At 39.9% G+C, this 21725-nt stretch overlaps 1 protein-coding gene across 3 annotated transcripts in view; it reads right to left on the reverse strand.

The window, feature by feature from the left end:
• Positions 1–21239, reverse strand: part of nfatc3a (nuclear factor of activated T cells 3a) — a 62261-nt gene extending 41022 nt beyond the window's left edge. Inside the window, exons 1-2 of one of the 3 annotated variants that reach the window (XM_055012380.1) lie at positions 20717–21239; positions 1634–2816 (exon numbers count right to left, since the gene is read on the reverse strand). In XM_055012380.1, coding sequence (XP_054868355.1) covers positions 1634–2816; positions 20717–20807 — 1274 coding nt within the window. In that variant the 5' untranslated portion in view covers positions 20808–21239. Of the gene's footprint in view, positions 1–1633; positions 2817–12832; positions 13579–20716 lie in introns of those variants that run through there. The other 2 variants (XM_055012374.1, XM_055012377.1) reach the window with 2 other exon arrangements.
• Positions 21240–21725: the final 486 nt, after the last annotated feature.

Genomic DNA, 21725 nt, shown 5'->3' on the forward strand with positions numbered 1-21725 from the left:
TTTTTCAGCCCAAAGGTTATCCCATTATTTTTTTTTTTTTGCATTTTTTTTTTATTTGTTTGTTACCACGATTTTTTTTTTTGACAAGAAATTCCAGCCTAAGTTCTGTTTAGTGACTGGAGATCTACGTATTACATTGCCACAAAGCAAAACCGGCCTTTTGTTTAAATAAAGCTTGTGGCACCTCACTTTCAATAGTTAATTAACATGTCGTGTAGACAGCTCAAGAAGTGAGGCGTGATCCAATTCTTTGTCAAAGCAAGTGTCTGAACACCCCACCAGTTTTTCATCCCACCCAATCCCACCCATTCCACCTCGGCCATCTGTTCAAAACACTACTAACACACATATGCATGCACATAGGCAGATCAACAACACCCTATCTCATGGCAAACAGGGGTTTACACCATCTGACTGTCGTCTGCTACAGAATTCCTGTCTGAAAATGAAAATTTAGTCAAGAATTATATTTGTTGCCAATGAAAGCACCTATTATTGTAAATAAGTTAGGCAAGCAAAAAATATATATTTCTGTTTCTGTCTTAGCTGTAGCTCTAGCAGGAAAATTCACATATAAAGTGATGGACAAAAAGATTAAATTGAGAATTGTGACTTATCTTAGAGCTGACCCTGTTATTGTCTGGACAGTGTTAAGTCTGTGTGAGAAAGTATTTGTGTGTTTGTGTGTGTGTGTGTGTGTGTGTGTGTGTGTGTGTGTGTGTGTGTGTGTGTGTGTGTGTGTGTGTGTGTGTGTGTGTGTGTGTGTGTGGGTGTGTGTGTGTGGGTGTGTGGGTGGGTGGGTGGGTGGGTGGGTGGGTGTGTGGGGTGGCCTCCTTGCCATATGTGCCCTGTACTGATTTACTGTGCTAGGGGCCAGTGCACACAAACAAGGCCATGTCTTCATCTGCTGCACACATTGGAGAACACACAGCGGACTCCTCTTTCTGTGTGTATGTGTTCACAGAAATTAGCACATGTGTGTCCCTGTGTTTCCCTCCTCACACTAATAAACTTGTATTACTCCACAGTGGAGCTAAATCAGATTTATGCTGCTGATACAAAGCTCAAAGTTCACCAGTTATTGAATACTGATCTGCAGGGTTTCATCCACCGGCTAAATAGTCGTCTAACATAGCTATATGATACTAATTTACTGCACTGCAACTTCTCTCCTAGATCAAAAAGGGTGTTTACTTTTTATGACAGCTCGCAACTCTTATTAAAACATTCACCACTGAGATCTATTGTTTAGCCATGACCCATCAATTGTTTTTATTATTGACAACATGTGCTGTTGTGCCAAGTGGTGGTTGCATTGCTAATTCACAAAAAAACAAAACAAAAAAAAACACCACCTTCTGTTTTTGGCTCTTAGGTGAACACTACTTTAGGATTTAGGATACCATTCTTCAAGATTCTACTTCTCTAATAATGTAGAGGTGTCTGTTGCCTAGTTGAAAAATTCTTTGAACTATTTGAGACATACCCTTGCTGTCATGTGAAAAAAAAACATTTTCTCCTACTGACTCGTCTACATCTGCATGACTCAGTTGCTTAAGCTGGATTAGATGAGTGCATCTGTGAGATGAAGTTAAATTTAGCTTGGTATTAGACAATCCTCCAGCAAATTTACCTGAATATAGGTGTATGACCAGGCTTGGGTTTATTCCATGAGAAGTGGGAGGGTACTGAGAGGAACTGTTCTGCAGGCCCATCCTTCTTCAGGCTGTGGAGGGCCTCATCTGAAGGTGAGTCTAGATTAGGAGACATATTTCCTTGGTCATCTAGCCCCAGTTCCCCTTTCCCAGTCTGCATAGCTGTTCTGTCTTGTGAGGTCTTCCTTGTTTTGGAGGGGATGTCTGCCTCAGATGGGCAGCACTGAAAGGGTGACATGCCAACAGAAGGACTGCCAACCCAAGTGTCCTCTGTCACGCTGCCCCTAGGTGACGGTCCTGGCGTGGGTGTGGGTGAGTGATGAGGAGACAATGAGCCGGGATAGCAGATGTCTGCACTAGAGTGACGCCTCTTCCCACAGGGTGAGGTGGGACGTGAGGAAGGCCTGGAAGGTGGACGTGGGCTAAGCCAATTTTCATCAGTGACACTGGTGCGTGGCGAGTGGCAGGGGGATTGTCGAGGAGACAGGCTGATTGAATGGGAGTGGTGCACAAAGGCAGGGTGGTGGTGCTGCCAGTGGGGCTGCTCCTCCAGAACTCCACCCCCAGTCTGAGGGGAGGCACAACCTGGGGAAGTAAGAGGGGAGCCCAGGGTAAATCGGGCAGCTGCTTCATTCAGCTCTGAGTCAACATCGTCATAGACATGTGAGAATGATTCACAAGAGGAGGCATCAGAGAACCAGCTTCTTGAGGAGAGACTGCTGCATGGGCTGGGGCTGAGCGAAGAGTCCCGGTATGAGTGGTCCAGCGGCAAATACAGGTGGTCTCTGGACAAAGGCCTTTCACCGTGGTAATCCCTATCAGGGCCATTGGCCCTCAGATCCTCCTCATTAGCATCCATCTCCTGCTGGCAGCTGGGGGAGATGGAGGTGATCTGAATACTGGGGCACTCAAAGGCCTTTGGTGCCTCCACAGGAACAGAGGGCAACAGCGGGGAGGTGGCATACTTGGAGTCTTGTGTCTCATAGCTCTGGAGCTCAGGTCCTGGTTTGTGTGACTGAAGGCGTGGTGAAGTGTTGATGACCTGGGAGTGAGACTGCATGCCATGACGTGGCAGGCCAATAGACTGGTGGTTAGAGACCATAGACTGGGGCTGGCCTACATTTAGGATATAGAACGATGTGCTGTCATCAGGCTCCAGATCTAGGAGAAGAAAAGGATGAGAAGATTACGATACAGCAATCTGGTTTTCTGTTACTACCATTTGTAATGTTCCTTAGTTTGACATCATTGAATAACTATGTAAAAAAATTTTTGATTAAAAAAAAAAAACAAAAAAAACAATTATTGCTATTATTGCCATCATGGTCACAGCCACGGAAGATAATAAGGGACAGAACTGGATGAATACAATTAATCGAAGAATAAAGTACTGCTTTATCTGTCTAGCTCAGCAGATGCAGAATCAAACAATGGTTTTGAGGCAACATCAAAGGAACCAAATATAATAGTGTAACCATATATAGGGTTTTGTCTATTACACACACACACACACACACACACACACACACACACACACACACACACACACACAGTCTATTACACTATCTGCCGCATTTAAAGGGAATAAGAAAAGATGTAATAGGTCCACCTGCTCATAATACATTCCTCCTACTAATAGTGCATCCATCATCCTTCAGTCATGTTTTCACACAACATGGCACTACATCAGGGCTGTACTTGAGTCCCTGGTTGCCAAAATTACGTTAAATTATTTATGCGGTTATTCCATGAGTTTGCGCTTCAGCCCAGTTTCAGGAAATTAGAGGCCAGAGTGTTGCTGGGTAGCAGGGAGTCATACAGGCATTGTTCCAAGAGGGATAACCGATGAACAGCACTACTCAGGAAACAAATTCACACAACGGTGCGTGCTGTCGGCTGTCATCACAGCTAGCGCCGGCAGGCTATTTATACCAAAGGTCATCCGGCACAGGCAGCATGTACACACACAAACACACCCACACACAAACAAATTGACAAGAGTCCATTGTGTCCATTGGCACTATTCGGTTAGAGTTTATTGATAAACTTACACTGGATATGCTCTGCTGCTCCCATTGGGAATACTCCCCCCACCCCAAACTCCTGTCAGTGTTTCACATGTGACACATTAATACTGCCACATTAGAAGCATAGGAAATAATTTCCATTTTTTCTGAATATCTGAATTGCCTTCATGAGTGTATTTCACTTGCTACAAGGTGTATGTATTGTATGGGTACTCTGCATAGAGGAGACAACTTCACAACAGTGTTTACTTTTGCACAGCACCAAATATTATAGACACCACATATGTTACAAAAAACACATACTGTATCACCCACTGTAAATAGAAAATAGCATGACAAGTAAAACAATGTAAGCTCCTTGTAATATCAACCCTACTGTCAGCTTTTACAGTAGGCGATAATGATAAAAACTTCTGCTTTACTGTGCTGGCAAACTACAAAAAATGCAAAGGTTAACATCCTTCAGTAAACGGCAAAATGACCAGGGTAAAAATTTAAGTCAATAAAGATGCAAAAAAAACCATTTAGCTTAGCTAAAACCACAGTGTAGCCAACACAGGATAAGGTTGTCAAATTGTTACAAAGCACTTCCCTTTATTCCTCAAATGTACCTACCTACCTAAAAGTACATTTTTGTTAGATTTAAAACTGAAAAATAGTATTAAAAAACAAATCCTAAACCATCAAACTTGGATAAAGAGAAAAACTGGTAGTTCCATAATTTATTTGTTGTTGCTTTCCTAAGTGGTAGACTCACCAGTAACATGACAACTATGTCAAATGAGAATTTAACTAGACATTAAGCTAGTCTTAAATAAGTTTGTTAAAAGTTAAATGATTTTGGGTATCTAGAATTCAGTCTGCCATCTCTATCCAACAGCAACAACAGCAGCAGCAGCAGCAAGCTTTTTATTTATAGCTCCTGGCTTCTCGCTGGCCCTGCCTGCCTGTCACAAGACCCAGCAGTGGATCCTCTGACAACAGCATCTGACTGACTGACAGGGAGTAAGAGAAGGAACACAGAGAGAGGAAGAGAAGGAAGCTGAAACCATTTTTAAAAAAAAGTGTATCCTCTGATTCAATGATAGCCTGAATTGAGAAACAGCATGACAAGAATATAAAAGAGAGAAGGAAAGAAAAAGTGAGAACAAAACAGGGCAGCTACGAAGACAGATACACATATGTGAGGTAAGTGAGGGAGGAATACCAAAGCATTGCCAAAACATAATCCTTTTCCTCGTGATATATACTCTATCAAGCTCACAACAAAACAGAAACTTCATACATAATTTTACAGGGACACATGGTTCTTCCACTAGAGTTTATGTTGTTTCTTCTGGGCTGCAATGTGTTCCCTATACACATTAATAATTTAGTCTTTAGTAATAATAATAATAATAGCAATATAGTCTTTCTTTTTTCCTACAAAAACCGCAAAAAAAAGGACAACAAATTACATTCAGCATGAAGCCATCTTTTAAAAAATCCCTTAATTTAAAGTGCAGTTATGACAAAAACATTTAAATTGCAGAAAAAAATGCAGTGGGGGCAGAGATATTAATAGCAATGCATGGTAACAGAGAATATCTGCTTTAGAGTCTATATTTGGTTGAAAACACATCCCCTGTCATGAAGTGTTCTATTATATCCTTCTTCCCCTCACTGACATGCTTTTCAAAATATATGAGATGGGCAAAACTTCAATCTGTCAAAGGATTTGAATTAATTAACATGATTCACTGATTTTTTTTTTGAGAGGAAGAAAGATACAGACCAAAAGAAGAGAACAGTTGAGACAATGTGCCTTCCTGTCCCCTTCTCCGAGAAGAAGTTATTGCTAAACACCTTACAGCACAGGGGAGGACAGATATTAAGACGCAATATTCAGAAAGAGGCACGAGGAGGTTAAGACAATACATAGGTTAGGGTTTAAAAGGATAATATTCAAATATACTTTTATTAAAACTATACAGTAGGTCAACAGCAACATAAACTTGTCACATATTTAGTAGATATATCAGTTTTATTCTAAACTGTCATGTTCAAAAATACAAGCTGAGCAAAAATGAACATTTCAGCAGTATCATGAACAGATTTTGTAGAAAACCCAGAACTTTTCTCATAGATCTGTAAGTAGCCAGAATGAACAAAAATTAAGTCGACTGGATTCAGCTGGTGTCAAATGCGCAAAGTAAGCAAATAATCTAAAAACGAGCAATCACTCACCAGGGGTAACAGGACCCTTACGAAATATAGAGTAATGCTGCTACATAACAAGAAGAAAAAAGCAGAAAATTTACACAAACAATATACTGAATAAACATTAAATCAGTCATAGAAAGACTTGGGTGGTTGAAAAAGCCCACAACAGCACAAGTCAGCATCAGCATGTGACAAAGGTGACAGAGGCAGCTAATTTTCAGTTACACAACTGTCTGAGTTGCAGCACTGTAATAACTGAGTGTGGACTAGAGGCTTCTCTGTGCACAAGCTGCCTAGTAGCATCAACAGATGCATCTGTGGTATTTATAGAACATTGTTAAATTGCTGAATTGGCCAACGCATGAGGCGTGTAGGGGCATCTGTGAACTGCAGGTTAAAAAAACAACTTAGTTTACACTCTGACCCTCAAAACTGCATGAGTGTCTGCATCCACATTGGCCACTGTACCTTTCATCACCACAAGGAATTTCTCAATCAGTCAACAATCTTAAATGCATTTAGTGAAATGTATAATGTTGTGGCAAAAGCATGGCTGGGAACAGTGATTTTGCTGCGGGACCATCAGCATTCCAAAACAAAACATTAAACGTTAGGTATCTTCAGGAAATTCTTTCTGCTTCATGATAGGTGCAGGCACAGTAGAAAAAGAACTATGTTTTAAAAGTACAGAATACATATTTGTACCTTTATTTCTGTTTACAATCATTTATGTAATACATTAAGTAATTACCAATGTATATGGGAACTTAAAATGTATTAGCGTGACAAGGCAGTGAAAAACCAATGGAACCAAAAGTAAAAAGTTATTCTGGAGCCCTGTCTTGTGATAGAAATAAGAGCCATACCTTGTCTGGACTGTCGGTTTCTCAGTCTTGTCACAAAACAGATGAAAAATCTCTCTGTTGAGTTGTCCTACAGTGTCAGTGATCTAAGCTCAGATTAACATTTTTTTATTTGCCATGCTATTTACCATATTCTGTTCCTCTTGGTATACGACAGACATTCATTTGGTTATTTGGTATTATAGACAAAGGTGAGATGCCAAAAAAAGTTCATTTACTTTTCTACAGTGGCATATTTTTTACCTACCATGATACACAGTGAGGACAGGAAATAAGTGGTAGTGCATGGATGGGGGTCAGATAGGGGGCGACCATGTTACCTGGCCTACAGCCCCGTCCTGACTCTGAGATAAGATTAGCCTGCTACCTAAAACCCCCCAGTGTAAGAAAAAGAGTGGGTGTTGGGAAACCCCGTTGTCAGAGCCAAACTCCTGTCACCTTAGGAGAGGAGGTCGGATTGGATCGAATCACAGAGGAGAGAGAGGAGAGGAGAGGAGAGGAGAGGAGAGGAGAGGAGAGGAGAGGAGAGGAGAGGAGAATGTAGTAGAGTGGTTGTTTTATCAATGGCCTTGGTTGCAAAGCCCCTGCACTGTTCCTGAAAGGGTTGTGCGTCACACACTCTTCAAGTGTCCATACATCAGACAGCCAATCTGGTTAAATAAAGATATCTAAGAGGCTTTGCTGTACCTAAGCTAATAATAGCTCCGCCTCACTGGGACATGTTTCAGTGAAGCATGGATTGGTGGATGTTTGTGACACACCACCAAGACCATTGTGTTCTCACGGTAACCACAGGGAACAACTTAATCCACCGGTGATGGTAGCATTCACTTTGGCTTCTTGACACAAAGCTCGGGAGACCTCTTGCTGACCGTCACACTGCCCGGGGATTCTCACTTGGGGGATAATCCGTACAGACTTTATTCCCCTCCCTCCTCTTACTCTCACTGCACACTAAATGTGTCAGGGTCCTGTGACCGGCAGTGACACACAGGCCCACATTCTGAGAAAGACCAGTTTACTATGGAGGGAGGGAAGAATTTGTCTCTCCCAGAGAGAATGACAAGCTCATTGCTGCTGCAGGTTCCTGTCGATGTGCCCAAGATCTTTCTGTCTCCCACTCTCTGTGTGTACATGTCTAGTGTAGGTGGCGCATGGTGTAAGTTTGTATGTTCCTGTGTGCCTGTGGTTGTACCTCTGTGCCTTCCTGTGTTTTGTGCACATACTGTATGGGTATATGAATGTGCCTTTGCATGTGAGTGTATGTGTGCGAGTGTGCGCATGCCCAACACATGTTACTGTCTTAGGTTACCAACTAGCCTAAACACCATGTGCTGCTGATGCAGGAGGGTAACCTAAGCCAGGGTTCCCTTTGTGGTGGGCAAGCAGGTTGATTAGAACAGGCTCCGCTTACATCCACTGTACAGAAGGCTTTGTGTTTAGCTCGGTCTCTTCTTTCAGCCCTCTTCAAGAGCTGCTGATAAACAGACCGGACAAAAAGTGTGCCAACACACAATCTACTGTAAACATCAAGGGACAAATGCTGTGTACCTTAAATAAATACTCAACTGACACATTTTAATAAAGAATATAGAATTAAATCTAAATGCGTAATGAAACATTATTTTAATGTTTTTAGACATCTGCCAGTTGTCTTTCTTACAAAAGACAAGCCCAATGCCAATACCTCAACTCAGAATGTCTGCCAGTACAACAGTACAAATCAGATAGTAGCTCTCAAATTTAAAGTGTGTATACACCATTGTATGGAGTTTATTAGGGTTCATGTTTATGCAGTGACCCACTGTGGCTTGACTGTAACTGATGGCAAAAAAACAAAACACGTGACACTGAAAAAAAATTACACTTTGATTAATTAAATAAATAGTTCATAACAATTTTGACAACCCCTCTCAATTTGTACAACAAAAAAACTTTCTACATTTAAAATCTGGGTTCATACAGATATTAACAGTGATTACCAGCAGAGCTCACAAAAGCAAATTTAATTCCTTCCCCCCTGGGTTTTCCAAGAACTCCGCAGCTGGCTGGTTGCCTGCATTTCTAAACACAGAGCCTGTGACGCACTTGCACACGCGTATTGTAAGGGTTGGCCTACACCTGTGGCTCTAAACTTGCTGACTGGGTTTGTGCCAAACCTACCGGTGATCCCTTTATGTGTAGGTGGCTGGGTCTGTGTACATGTACAAATTCAGTGGGAGTGAGGAGAAAAGAGAACCACAATAAGACAACCTAGATCTGTCTAGAGTCATTAGGTACAAAACTCTTTTACAACAGAATCCTGAGATACAGGTCTCATTTTATTTGAGCATCAGCAGAACCTTATTATTGTCTTATCCAGGAATGTTATGTTAAAGTTACATCAAAAAACCTTCTGGTGCTGTCACAGAAGACTCGACAGCCAGCAGAGGCTTAACAATGGCAGCCTAAGCCAATGTTAACATATGCCGGCAGCTAAATTAAGCTCCTAATTAACAATCTCATGCCGAGATAACATTATGGGATAAACACAGTGCCAAGTAACCACCTGAACTAAATATCCACCAACGCACTAAGATCCCTCTCAAACACTACATTAATTTGGTACTCTGAAAATCTCTCATTAAAGGTTATTACCTATTATACTATTTTAATAAAAATAAACTTTCTTCCAAATAAATGTATGAAGGTGTTTTATAAACTGTAAAAGAAACATCAACATGAGAGGATAAAAAAACATGTATTAATGAAACTCAACAAAATATAATGAAAACCAAAATAAGGCAAATGAAAACACCTACAACCCAAAACCACAACCACTCTAATACTTTGTCTAAACAGGCTGAATACGAATAGCAGTATAATAACAAAGCAGCAACTTCCGTCAGTGGCAACAAAAAATGCATTAAGCGTAATAGATAGATACATCAAAATGAAAAAATAACAAATACTGAAAAACACTTCCTATACATGTTTTTTTGTTTATTGTTTCTCAGTGCTCACTTTTTTTCTCCCTTCGTTCTCCTCTAACCCCAACTGGTCGAGGCAGACAGCCGCCCACCCAGAGTCTAGTTCTGTCGGAGTTTTCTTCCTGTTAAACAGGAGTGTTTCCTCCCCACTGTTGCCAAATGCTTGCTCAAGGGGGAAATGTTGGCTTTCTGACTATAATATAACAAGGTCTTAACTCTACCATGTAAAACTGAAGAGCTTATCCTCTCAGCTATGGATTCATAGACCCAAATTCATGTGAAAAATGCCAGCCGTAGTTTAAAAATATGGAATGGAGGGGTAGGGGAGAGATTTGGTTATTGACTTGCTGCATGAAAACACAGATGTTTGAGTAATCAAGATTATTCCATTGCATTAAAATAGATGTTCAAACTCTGTACGTAACTTTTGTGTGCACGGAAAAACAAAACTTGTCTTGATGGTATATATATGTACAGTGAAGCAGGAGACCTATTGTGCATTAAAATATAGGCCTCCAAGGCGAACACAAGCGACCTGGTGGCCTGTAATAAACAAGAGCAGATAACATCAGAGGCTACGGCTAGCAGGGGTGACATTTAAACAATCTGTCAGAGCTGACAGTGCAAGTGCCTGAAAAAGTCAACCAAGGAGAGGGAGAATAAGAGAGACAGAGAGAAAGAAAGAAAGAAAGAAGGAAAGAGCAAGGGAGAGGGACACAAAGAGAAACAGAGCTTTTGTCTGCCTTTGTGTGACAGAGAAAAAGAGAAAGTGAGAGAAGCATATTGCGTGAGGAGAAATACAGAGCAGAGAGATGTGGAGAGACACAAGAGTTGACATTTGCACACCATGAGACTGGGAGAGTAAGTCTACAATGTATCGTATTTTCTCAAATAAAATACCGGGAGTCAATTAAAACCCAGGCTTGCAATAATGGCCAGGGGGTGTAATCATAAATAAAGGCCGGCCTGGGAAAAAAAGAGGGTGGATAAACTTGTTGTGACTGTCATATAATGTACTTGCCAGTTATGTATTGTTCGGTATGTGTTAACATCCTAATACAATAACTTCACCAAAATGGAAGTGGATCAAAATGAGGTTTTGTACTAAAATAAAACCAATTATATTTATCAAATAGAGGGAATAAGAAATGAAATGCTGTCTCTGATGCAAACCTGCTCAAAATAAAGGCTTGTTGAGATCTAAAAAAGGCCCTGCTTACTATTTTTATGGAAACACAGTATACATACCACGCATGTCCACTAATTTTCTCCATCCAGGTTTATAACAAATCATACAGATGATTTTATCGTATATGCTATGTCCCTGGATTATCCAAACACTTTCCTAATGTCAACGATATCCGACCGACCTGGTGGCCTTGACCCACATTCACACAGGTTAATTAGACAACTGCAGCAACAAAACCACTTCCCATTCTCTGGGTTGTCTGCACAGGAGTAGAATATATAATGAGTATATGATGACATGGTACTAAGAAATCCTGTGTGCTCAAAAAAAGGGTTCATCAGCTCTGTATTGAGAGGAGCCTTGTAACAACCATGTTACTCTTTATCATATTTGCAATCAGGCCCAAAATAACAAAAACAAAAAGAGGAACAACCAGGAAATAATCAAGGAGCAAACAGGATGACAGCAATCTGCCCTCCAAAAACGCAAATGGAAGTAGTATATAAATCCAGACAGAAAAACTTCCTTCACGTTTTTTTACACCTCTACAACTTCTACATGTTTAGAATACTTACACCACAGAGACCCGATCCATGCTTTACTTATTTATTCTGCTGAGCATAACTAAAAATGTCCAAATTTTGTATAATGATAGGACAAAAACATCTATCCACAATTGGTGTGTAATGCCCTTTTAGTCCAGTTGTCAAAGTCCACATGGTCCACGTTCCAATTTTGACCTATGTAGTAGGATCTACTCGGCCACATGGGGTTCTGATGGAATTTGTATCAGCACACTCTCTGAAAAGTAAATGGTGCATCACAAGTTTTAAAGTGACTCCTGAAGTCTTCCTTTTTTGAAAACATTTAAATTATCTTCTTATTCACTGCATCTAAAACCTTTTATAATTTTACCTTTTCAGTAAAGTTCAATGTAATGATCACACTCTACTGAAAATTTTAAAGTAGGTCACACCTGACTACTAGACACATAACAAGAGTAGCACAAGAAAAACTGCTTAAATTAAAATTGCCAATACCAAGCATTAGCCTGACTGAAATATGGCTTTGAGGGACGGCCTAAAATAAAGTGGGATTCAAACCACCCTAATCCTCCTGTGGCAAGCCGCGCCTCATAGTAAAAGGGGACCAGAGAAAGAAAGAAAAAAATGAAACTAGATGCAGGAGTTCGACAGCTTTCTCTCTGGTGTAATGCTGCCTCTGACATGTTGATACAGCGCAGCCAGCGGTAGCTTCAGTTACACTAAATTTAAACTAGACAGATGCCACACATAGTTACTCATGCCTCGGCCCGGGGAAACAAACGTCTCATTCATCACACTGGGTGCTGGGACCCCCTCAATTCAGCAGGGTTAGGGGGCATCCACAGGGTGATCTAACTCCACATGGAGACCTCATGCAGGACTGTCTGACTTTTGACCTCGCTATCTTTTACTTTTTGGTTAAAATATCTATACCTCTAGACTCATAACAGCGCCTTGTCTCACACCTAATTGACAAATTAATCAACAATGGAAATAATCAAAAGTTGCAGCCCTAATGAAAACATTTACAATAAAAAAGCTCTACTACTTTAATTGGTAATTAGTGTAGTGGGAGCATAGCAGTCCATTCTATCAGCAAGATTTTATGCTGAGCATATTTTCAGCTTAGGCTGGATACAGCTCTCTAAATTGGCCATAAATATGTGTTTGTAGTGAAAAATGTAATGTCTTCTGTTGATATTTAGTTAAAGTTTAATGACTGACATCCTTCACAACACCTTGACAGACTTCATGACACCTTGAATTGTAATAACAGCTGTTTGTCTGAGTGATGGCGCCCACCCCTCAATCTAAAAGCCTCGACTAATGCATATACACACCAAACACACCTGGCTACAGTCTGGGAGTGCTGACACACTCACCTGGCGATGTGGCACACAGCATTCTTCCACTCCTCTCCTCGTTAAGATCGCAAAGTGCTTGAGCAGTAAAAAGTTGAAGGCTGCAGACGTGCTGGGACGAAAGGGATTCTCCTGCTCTAAGTATGAACAAGTCACTAGAACCTGCCGCCTGCCCTCTGCCACTCTCTTTGGGAGCTCAAAATAGTCCACCATGAGAGCGATGTAATTTCAGTCTTTCAGTCTTTCCCACGACAAGGACTGAGAGGATCGTGCTCTTGGTTCACAGAAGTAGAGCAATGACAACAACACAGGCAAGGGGGAAAAAAAGCTTTCTCCACTCCGTTGATCACTTCATTATGATAAAAATATGCCTTGACAGATCCCCATCTCTAAGCATGACAAAGATAAATCCCACAGGTAGAAGAAATGTCACAGCTCACTGACAGAACAAAATCCAACCTGACAAGTCACTAAGTGGTTATGGTGACTGCTGGCATCTGGAGATTTCATTAGCCTAGAACAGTCTCTCTGATGTCACTGGTGGTCTCTTTGATATCCTGAGAAAGCAGTGAGAGGAAAGAAGCCTCAGTCGTCCTGGTGGCGGGTCTACAATTCCCTGTGCTGGTAAGGCAGCACCTGACAAGCCACAAAAAATTTCTTTTGATATATAAGTTACAGAAATGCACAGGAAAAAAGTCAACAAATGTGGAACCTAAAGAAAACAGAAACAGAGAAAAGTGTACCTAAGGTGAGCGAGTGAACAAAACTGCTGTTCATGTTCCCCTCACCAGCAGTCAGAGAATGGTGTGCCCCTCTCTCCTTTCATTCCACCCTGCCATCTGAACCCCACATGGCATGTCCGGGCAGACAGCCAGACACCTCCGCATTGGATCTACTAGTCTGCCACCCATAAAGGGCACTTCTTCCCCTGTGCCTCATATCACCTCTAACACCCAATGAGGCTACTGCATAATCATGAACTCACACTCACCAATACCTATTTCTAACATTCAAACAACCTCTTCACAACACTCTCCTGCAAGTAGGGAGAGTGATATCTCCAGTCCAAATACATGTTGTACCATACTATAAGATGGACTGGATTGTCTTTATAAATCAAACAAGATTCAAAACCAATGAAGAGAAATATCTTCTATAATTAGTATGTAGAATCAGGCTTACCCTGTTTGATACTATACATGAAAGCAAGTTCGAGGCGGCAGTCTGTAGCATCCGAAACCATTACACACCAGTCTTTAACACTGTCACTTTCAGTGCTGTTTGTTACACAATGACAGTTGGCTGTAAGTTACAAAGTAAAAAAGGTCTATGGCTGACTGAATAAAAGATTTATGCATAAAGTTACTGAAAACATGACTTACATACTTCTTAATACATGGGTGTACCCACGTGTGTAAATCGACGTGTGTTTTTTAGGTATAGGTTTAGAGATATCTTTCCACTACCATAGGACTGCAACCGGCAGTTATTCGCATTTATTATTTTCTATATTGATTATTCTTTTCCCCTCCAAAAGTAACATGACTTTAAACTAACTTTCCAGAAAAATAAGTGAATCTCTTCAAATTTAATTCTATTGGATTTTTAAAACTAAACAACAAACACTGTGCCAACACACCATTACAGAAGAAAAATGCAATGACATGACGCAAGTAGAGGAGGGAAAGTCAAGCCTCAAACAGTGGAAAATAATGTAGGAAGCATGGTATATTAGTTTGTTCCATTTATTAATTTAAGGGATGTTTCAGTTTCCCTATTGCTCCACACAGATCACATGTTTTTGGCTGCTGGTATTTTTAGTTTGTTCGGTGGAGCAAAAGCTTAAGTCGCATGATTCTTGTGCATCACAATGTATTCACTATGCCCATTTCTGTTGTATCTTTATCCATGCGCCAATTCTTCTGCCTATGCCGAACATAAAAACGCTTTCTTGAAAAGACATGTTGATGTTAATTTTTTCAGTGCTTGGAAGGGCACATATGAGACAAATTTCAATTTGGGTGGGCTGCATGGTAACACTGTAGTTAGCACTGTCATCTCACAACAATATGGTTCTGGGCTCTTGGCTTTTCACTGCAGAGTTTACATGTTCTTCCTGTTCATGCAAAGGTTTTCTCCGGGTTCTTGAGTTTCCTTCTACATTCACACTAATTGCAAACTGTAGTTTGCGAGAAGTTTGCTGGTTCTGTAACTGACTCGTCAGTCACCTGACCTCGTCTTCATGTCAGCTGGGATAAACCTAATGGAATACAGCTAATACACACTTTGATTAGGAGTTCCTGGTAAGTCTTAAAATCACTTTGCGCAAGCTGTCACACAGAGTCACTACTTCTTGTCCCAGTCTCAAGTCATCCATTGGTTATTTGTTTCCAAAAGACAGTGGCTGAAAAACCACTCAAAACAAGATAAGATCAGGAAAATTTCCCTCACTTCGTGTTTAAATACAGATTGCTTATAATCCTCAAGTGAGAGTGAAAACATCAATGTTCCCACAAGAATGTCAGTGTCACATAGCCAAATGTTGAAAATCAGTTGACTTTACTTGATTTTCCACTTCTCAATGGCATATCATGATCGTTTTGTAGCACAAAATATTGTCTCACTCAGGCAGTATTCAGTTACACCCCCATTCCTCCTGCGTTTAGTCATCGTTACTAGCTAGAGTCTAGCATACATTACATTGGATATTTAGTGGGGCTAAATTTTTGTCTAAATATGGCACTTAAACCATTTCAACCACAGCTGAATGAACCAACAGTGAATTGTTAGGTGAAAAGCTTAGGATTCTTAATGCAGTCAAAAAAACACAAAAAAAACTGAACAGTTGGGCGACCTTTGTCTGTACCATACACCTAATAAATTAATGCATGTTTCTAATTACAAGCTAACAGTTTTTGAGGTCATATTGATGTTTAAAAGTTCAAAAATCCAAAGAAAATATATCAGTTGATACATCTGTGTAATAAAGAACCCCTAAATCTGGCAATTCATTAATATATATAGTTAAATGTAATATGTACATATATACTGCACAGTTAAAATATAAACTAAAAATTGTCAGTATTGTGTTTGAAGAGTTGCATTAATATATTTCGGTACTATACTGAATGTTCTTGTTACTCGATGGCATATATTCAGTATATGCAGATGTCGGCACATGTTAAAGGCAAAAAGTGGTGAACAATATTGGCTTACCAATTAATTTGTGTTTTTGGGTGTTTGGGTGATCCAACAATTTAATATCCTATATTATCTTAAATTTGGCACACAACCTGCTTTCCAAAGGAATCATCCAGATTGTTGGGAGATAACCTGAAGACCACTCTGACCAGAACCTGCAGCAGGTGGAGAACTGATTCATGTGCCACTACACCAAGCTCGCCAAAGCTGCAGAGCAGAATAAGAACGCTATACAGTCTGCCCATGATGAGATAACCAACTACTGTCACCAGATGCAGTCCAAGATGGTTAAGTTGGCATCCGTCTGTGGGTTAAGACACTCGCCGGAAAAGCAGCTGAAAGACATGCTCAAGGGAAGCCTGCACATTTAGTAAAAGAGGATCACATGGTGGACAAAGAATAGGTACCAGTAGGTAGTCATCCTATTGAAAGAAGTGTCAAAGTGGCAGGGATAACAATCACCACTTCAGAACTTTCTGGGAAAACAAACTCAGTAAAAAAACAGGATGCAAGCAGGATGCAGAATTAATGAATTGTGCCATTAGCCTTGCGTTAAAGTGACAGTCTTTGTACCTGGGCAAGCGATCAAATGAGTACAACTGAACCCGTGAGAATAATTCTGATTCAGATTGAGGATCGTGAATCAGCTCAAAAAGATCATCATATGATCTTTTGGCCAAAACACTCATCCTTAATGAATGCATTTTTAATTACTTTCCCTCACAAAGAAAACATAAAGGAACGAAGAAGAGATTTTTTATGCATAGTTTGCCTTTATTTGTACCACAATGGAGATAGTTACTAAATAGGAATGACATGTAGTAAAGGCCTAGCAAGCAATGAGTTGAACCGGTGCCTCATCAGCTAAGGACATTTCAGTCTTTGTGGTACACATCCTAAGCATTCGACCATTAGGTCACACCTGGATGAGGTTTTAAAGGACATTTTAAACAGATTTAAACAGATTGTTTTGTCCAATAACATTGTTGTTACTAAGTCCAGGTTTTACAGCAATTCTTTGCCTTTTTTCCCAATTAATTCTGAATGACTTTGTCTCACTTTCTAGTTAAGCTACTTCAGAGTCGCTTGTTCTCTTATTCAGCTGTACTAATCAGGGGAAAACCCTTACAGTAACTGTGTCCAATGACTCTGAATAGAACAGTGGAATATTTCACCTAAAAGAGGTAAGTGTTTCCTGAGTAACAAGCAAACAAAGAGCAGGAGACAGACACTCATACAAGTAGACAAAGAACAGCAGAACAAAAAAGACAGACAGAGGTGTGGTATACTGTACCACACCATTACACAGATTTTTCTTCACATTCACATATGCAAGTACAAAGACAGCAAGCTAACCAGCAATTGAGCGGAGAGCAAAGTGTACAGGAAGTCAGCACTTACTAGTCATCTCCAATAAAGAATCAGATGAAGAGGAAACATTTAAAACACACATGTAGACAAGATTTGTCATAAACATGAGTATTCTTAGTGTAGAGGTTTTTATGCAGCTGCAAAATTAGATATTGACAATTACTTGCTGTTTATTTTCTATGTTTGAAGACATTAACCTTTGCTTTTTTACAACAATTCGATCAAAAGTCTAAAGAATTGACTGCAAATGCACTGAACTGAGAACAGTCCAGTTCAAGCAACATGTAACAATAAGAAAGTCAGAGAAGTAGAAACCTCAGATATTCACACTATAGGATCCCCAGGTTGTTACAAAAACAAGCCCTGACTTGTGCCTCGCCTTCAGAGGAGGAGACTAACTCAGGAGCATGCAACTCCCTGTTACTGTAGCTGAGTGATCCTGTATTACACTGCAGTTATTAATTTGGACAAGCATCCCCCCTTCCCTTTTTGGGCCAAGTCATACAGTCCAGACCAGATTAAAACCACTTGCACAGTGGTGCTTTTATTCCTACGCTTATTCCAAATGTAGTTTTTCCCCTCGTCCCATCTCCAAATCAAACTCATTTATTAATCAAAGGAAAATCTGATTTAAGATTGTACAAGCCAAACCTTCATGGGGTCATTACTTTATCCAAGTTTCACAAAAAATGACACAGCTGCAGAGTCCACTGGTTCCTGTGTTGTAGACCCAGACGTAACAAATGAAGAGGCTGAAATTACAATGGATCCACAGACAGACGCAAACACCACAAAATCATGAATTTGTGGATTTCAATCCAGCTCTGACCGTTATATTGTTTAGGCTGTGTACAATGTAAGGTGTTTAAGACCCTTATACACATATATACCTGATTTTAAACTACATAAAAAACTCTCTCAAACCCCAAAAAACAGCAGCTTCTGTCGTTACACAAGTAAGAATGCAATATTTAGCGATACTAGATAGTTAATCTTCTACAGCCACTTCAACTACTGAGTATTTATATTTCATCACCATCTGAGTCTAGCATCCATCAGGGAAATCTGTTTGTCTGCAAATGAGTGTCTGTTCTGATTTATTATTATTTCACACTTTTCAAGTGTCTGCAATCATTAAATTCAATCAGCAAATTAGTGCTTATTTCTGTCCAACACTGGCGAATGCACTTCTCTCTTCTTGCCTTTTTTCCACAGCAGGCAAATCCTTGAAATCTGTTGTATGATTCTGTTGCACCAAGCGACAACAAGTAAATATCAAAAGGGAAATTTAATAATTGAAATTAATTGATAATAATTGTACCCGTTTGCTTTCAGCTAGACATTATGCTTAAACACAACCTGTTGAGTCAACGAAAATGCAAATCCACTAAAACAAATAACAATTTAATTATTTTTATATTAAGGCTGGGTAATTAATAGGGTTCATTTCATGATTTGAAACAATGCAACTTGCAACAAAGGTTGCAGTTTAGGATATATGTGATGCACCGTGTCTGATACAAACTGTTCTGTTTGTGCCTCCTCCTTGTGTGAAAGTCACACTTTTGATGGTATCTCATAAAGTAATACTCCATCATATGTTTTAAATCTATTTTATACACAGTGAATATTTCATTGAAGCTTGAATTTGAAACATTATATCAGAAATCACAATATCGGACAGAAAAATCATATTTAACTTTTTTCCCTAAATCATTCAACGCTACTTAATGATCAGTATATTGACTACAATTCCGATTTCAGTACAGACATGTGTAACACATGTTGTAGCAAATTTTGTAAGATACTACTTAAGGCTTATCGTGCATTTGTGCAAAGCACATACATAATTTTTTTTCCTTTGTTAACTGTAAGCATTAGTCTCAGACAATAACCAAATTACAAACCTAAATAAATCAAGTTTTGTGATGCTATAAAAACTATCACACATTTATTTTGGTATCTACCTGCTTTGGTGTGAAACAAACTTAAAGTAAGGGGAATATCCACCTAATTTTTATGACTGCAATATGTTATCAGCTGAAAAAAATGGCTTCTTTTTTGCATCATTTTAGACATATCCCTTAGTATTCTGTCTGAAACATACGGCATCTTTGATAATGGAACTACCAAGTAGCCTATGATGCCAGCATACTCAAAGTTTCCACTTAATTTAAAAATTCTGTTCTTTTCAAATAGACATTGGTCATTTTATAGTCAATCCTTGACAGTTAAGCTCTGCTAATCGCTTACTTTGTTTCTGTCATTAAACAATTATAATAATTTGTTAATACATTTTAATAACTAAACCCATTGCAAAAGTTGTTTAGTTCACTTCTTCTTTACACAACATTTGTGACATCTACCACGAGGAAAAAAAACAGTAACTAACCAGTAACTTCTGTGGGAAACTAAATTAAAAATTTTCAGGGTTGGTTGAGTTTTTAAAAATAATAAATTTTGTAACCTCCTATTGTAACCCATTAAGCTAGTGACAAAGTTTACAAACTTTAACAGAATTCAATTCGCTTGTATTAGTTAGACCTTATTCTAAAACACTGCTGAAGCAGTGCAGCTTTGCATAACTCTAACTCAGCTCTAACATAACATCTGTCCATTTACGAATATCAACTGATATCTCATATGAATTAGATACAAACAACTTGCTTAAATTTGAAAATAATTGATAAATATCTGTAGCAGTGTTTGTAGTCTAGTAATACAATCCCATTTTGTTTTGTTCAAATATTACAACGGCATACCTGCCCTTCCTTTAACTTATTATGTAAACACTGAGCGAATAAAAGTTCTGTCAACACTAGCATGTGCTACTTTGCAGAAATGTGTCTCAGTGACATTCAAACTGTTCCCTCTCTCAGCCATACTCGCACTGAAGAGCATATCAAACCAAACTACAACACTGCTGCAGACAGTCCTTTCAGAGTTAAACGGCGGTCAGGTTAAGAGTCGACACGCTGTCTGTTGCAAACAAAAATTTAGTAGACGTTTACAACTTATAACTTCGGCTGTTAAATTAACAAACGACAGTGACAGCACTTGTGCTAACCCGCTAAGTTAGCATGTCAAGCTAATGACAGCTGCTGGTTTGGACATTAGCTTGACGACTACGAAAGAAGAGACGTGTAATATTTGAATATTTGTATTAACGTAAATAAACATTTGTTGGGGTTATTTTCTAGAAAACACGGATTGAGACTGAGGTTAGAAAGTTGCCGGCCGAAGTAAGGCGGCAGTGACAGATGTGTAACTTCGGTTACAGCACATTTTACCCTGAGTTTACAACCAGTACATGCAGTATTAAAACACACTGACCTGCAGGGCCTAACGGCTGCTGCTGCCCGTCCTCCCCGAAGATCAGTCTGAAGTCCAGCTCCTCATTCCCGGGGCAGTTTGCAGTAGTCATCGGGTTTGACAGCTCGGGTTTTACCCCGCCACTCGACCGTCGACCGCTGGAGCGAAATTACGCCGTCCTAAAATGTCACAACATTTACCGACTGCCACAAAACTTTAACTTGTTACTCATTTAACTCGTGTCATACACGAAGCCGCGTTTCCCCCCCTCTTTAGTTTGACAAATCCAGGGAAAAAATAAAAAAAACACGGGTCGCTGGGCTCCTTCTACGAGGGAAATTGTAGCTTCAACTTCAGAGAAAGTCGCCTACCCCCTCTGTTCTCTCCCGGTGTCACTGTTTGTCTCCGACTCCCGGCTTATCCTCAACAAAAAACAAGTGTTTTGTGTGTTTAATGCTCGCTTTAAAGCCGATGAAGTGTTCGTATAATTGCCCCGGTCCCTCGCTCTCTCTCTCTCTCGCTCTCTCTCGCTCTCTCTCTCTCTCTCTCTCTCTTTCTCCTGCGCTCCGATCCCAACTTTTACTAACCCCGCGTGACAAGGCAGTTCCAGTGGTGACGTCAGCAGACACAACACAACACGGGCACGCGCGCGCACACACACACACACACACACACACACACATCCATGGAGCTAATAAACTTTACGAGGCTAAAATTTACTATTTCGTTCCTGAAAAACACAATAATTTATTATACACATCTAACACAATCTAAAATTCATGCACATCTAATATTATCCTCGTTGTCCTCCTATTTTTTTGCAAACCAAAACACACAAGCATTTGAATGACCTTGCAGCAACTACACCCACTTCCCTCTATTTAATTGCTCCTCCATTCTCTTCCATCCACCCACCATTAGATTACACCCGATTGCACCTGGCTCTCAATCCAACCTCTTTGTGTGGTTCTAATCCAAGCCAGGATTGGTGAGTATAATGACAAGCTGCACTTTTTACCTTTAGATCCCC

The sequence above is a fragment of the Amphiprion ocellaris genome, chromosome 1 (genome assembly GCF_022539595.1).
Source record: "Amphiprion ocellaris isolate individual 3 ecotype Okinawa chromosome 1, ASM2253959v1, whole genome shotgun sequence".
Lineage (NCBI taxonomy): Eukaryota > Metazoa > Chordata > Actinopteri > Pomacentridae > Amphiprion > Amphiprion ocellaris.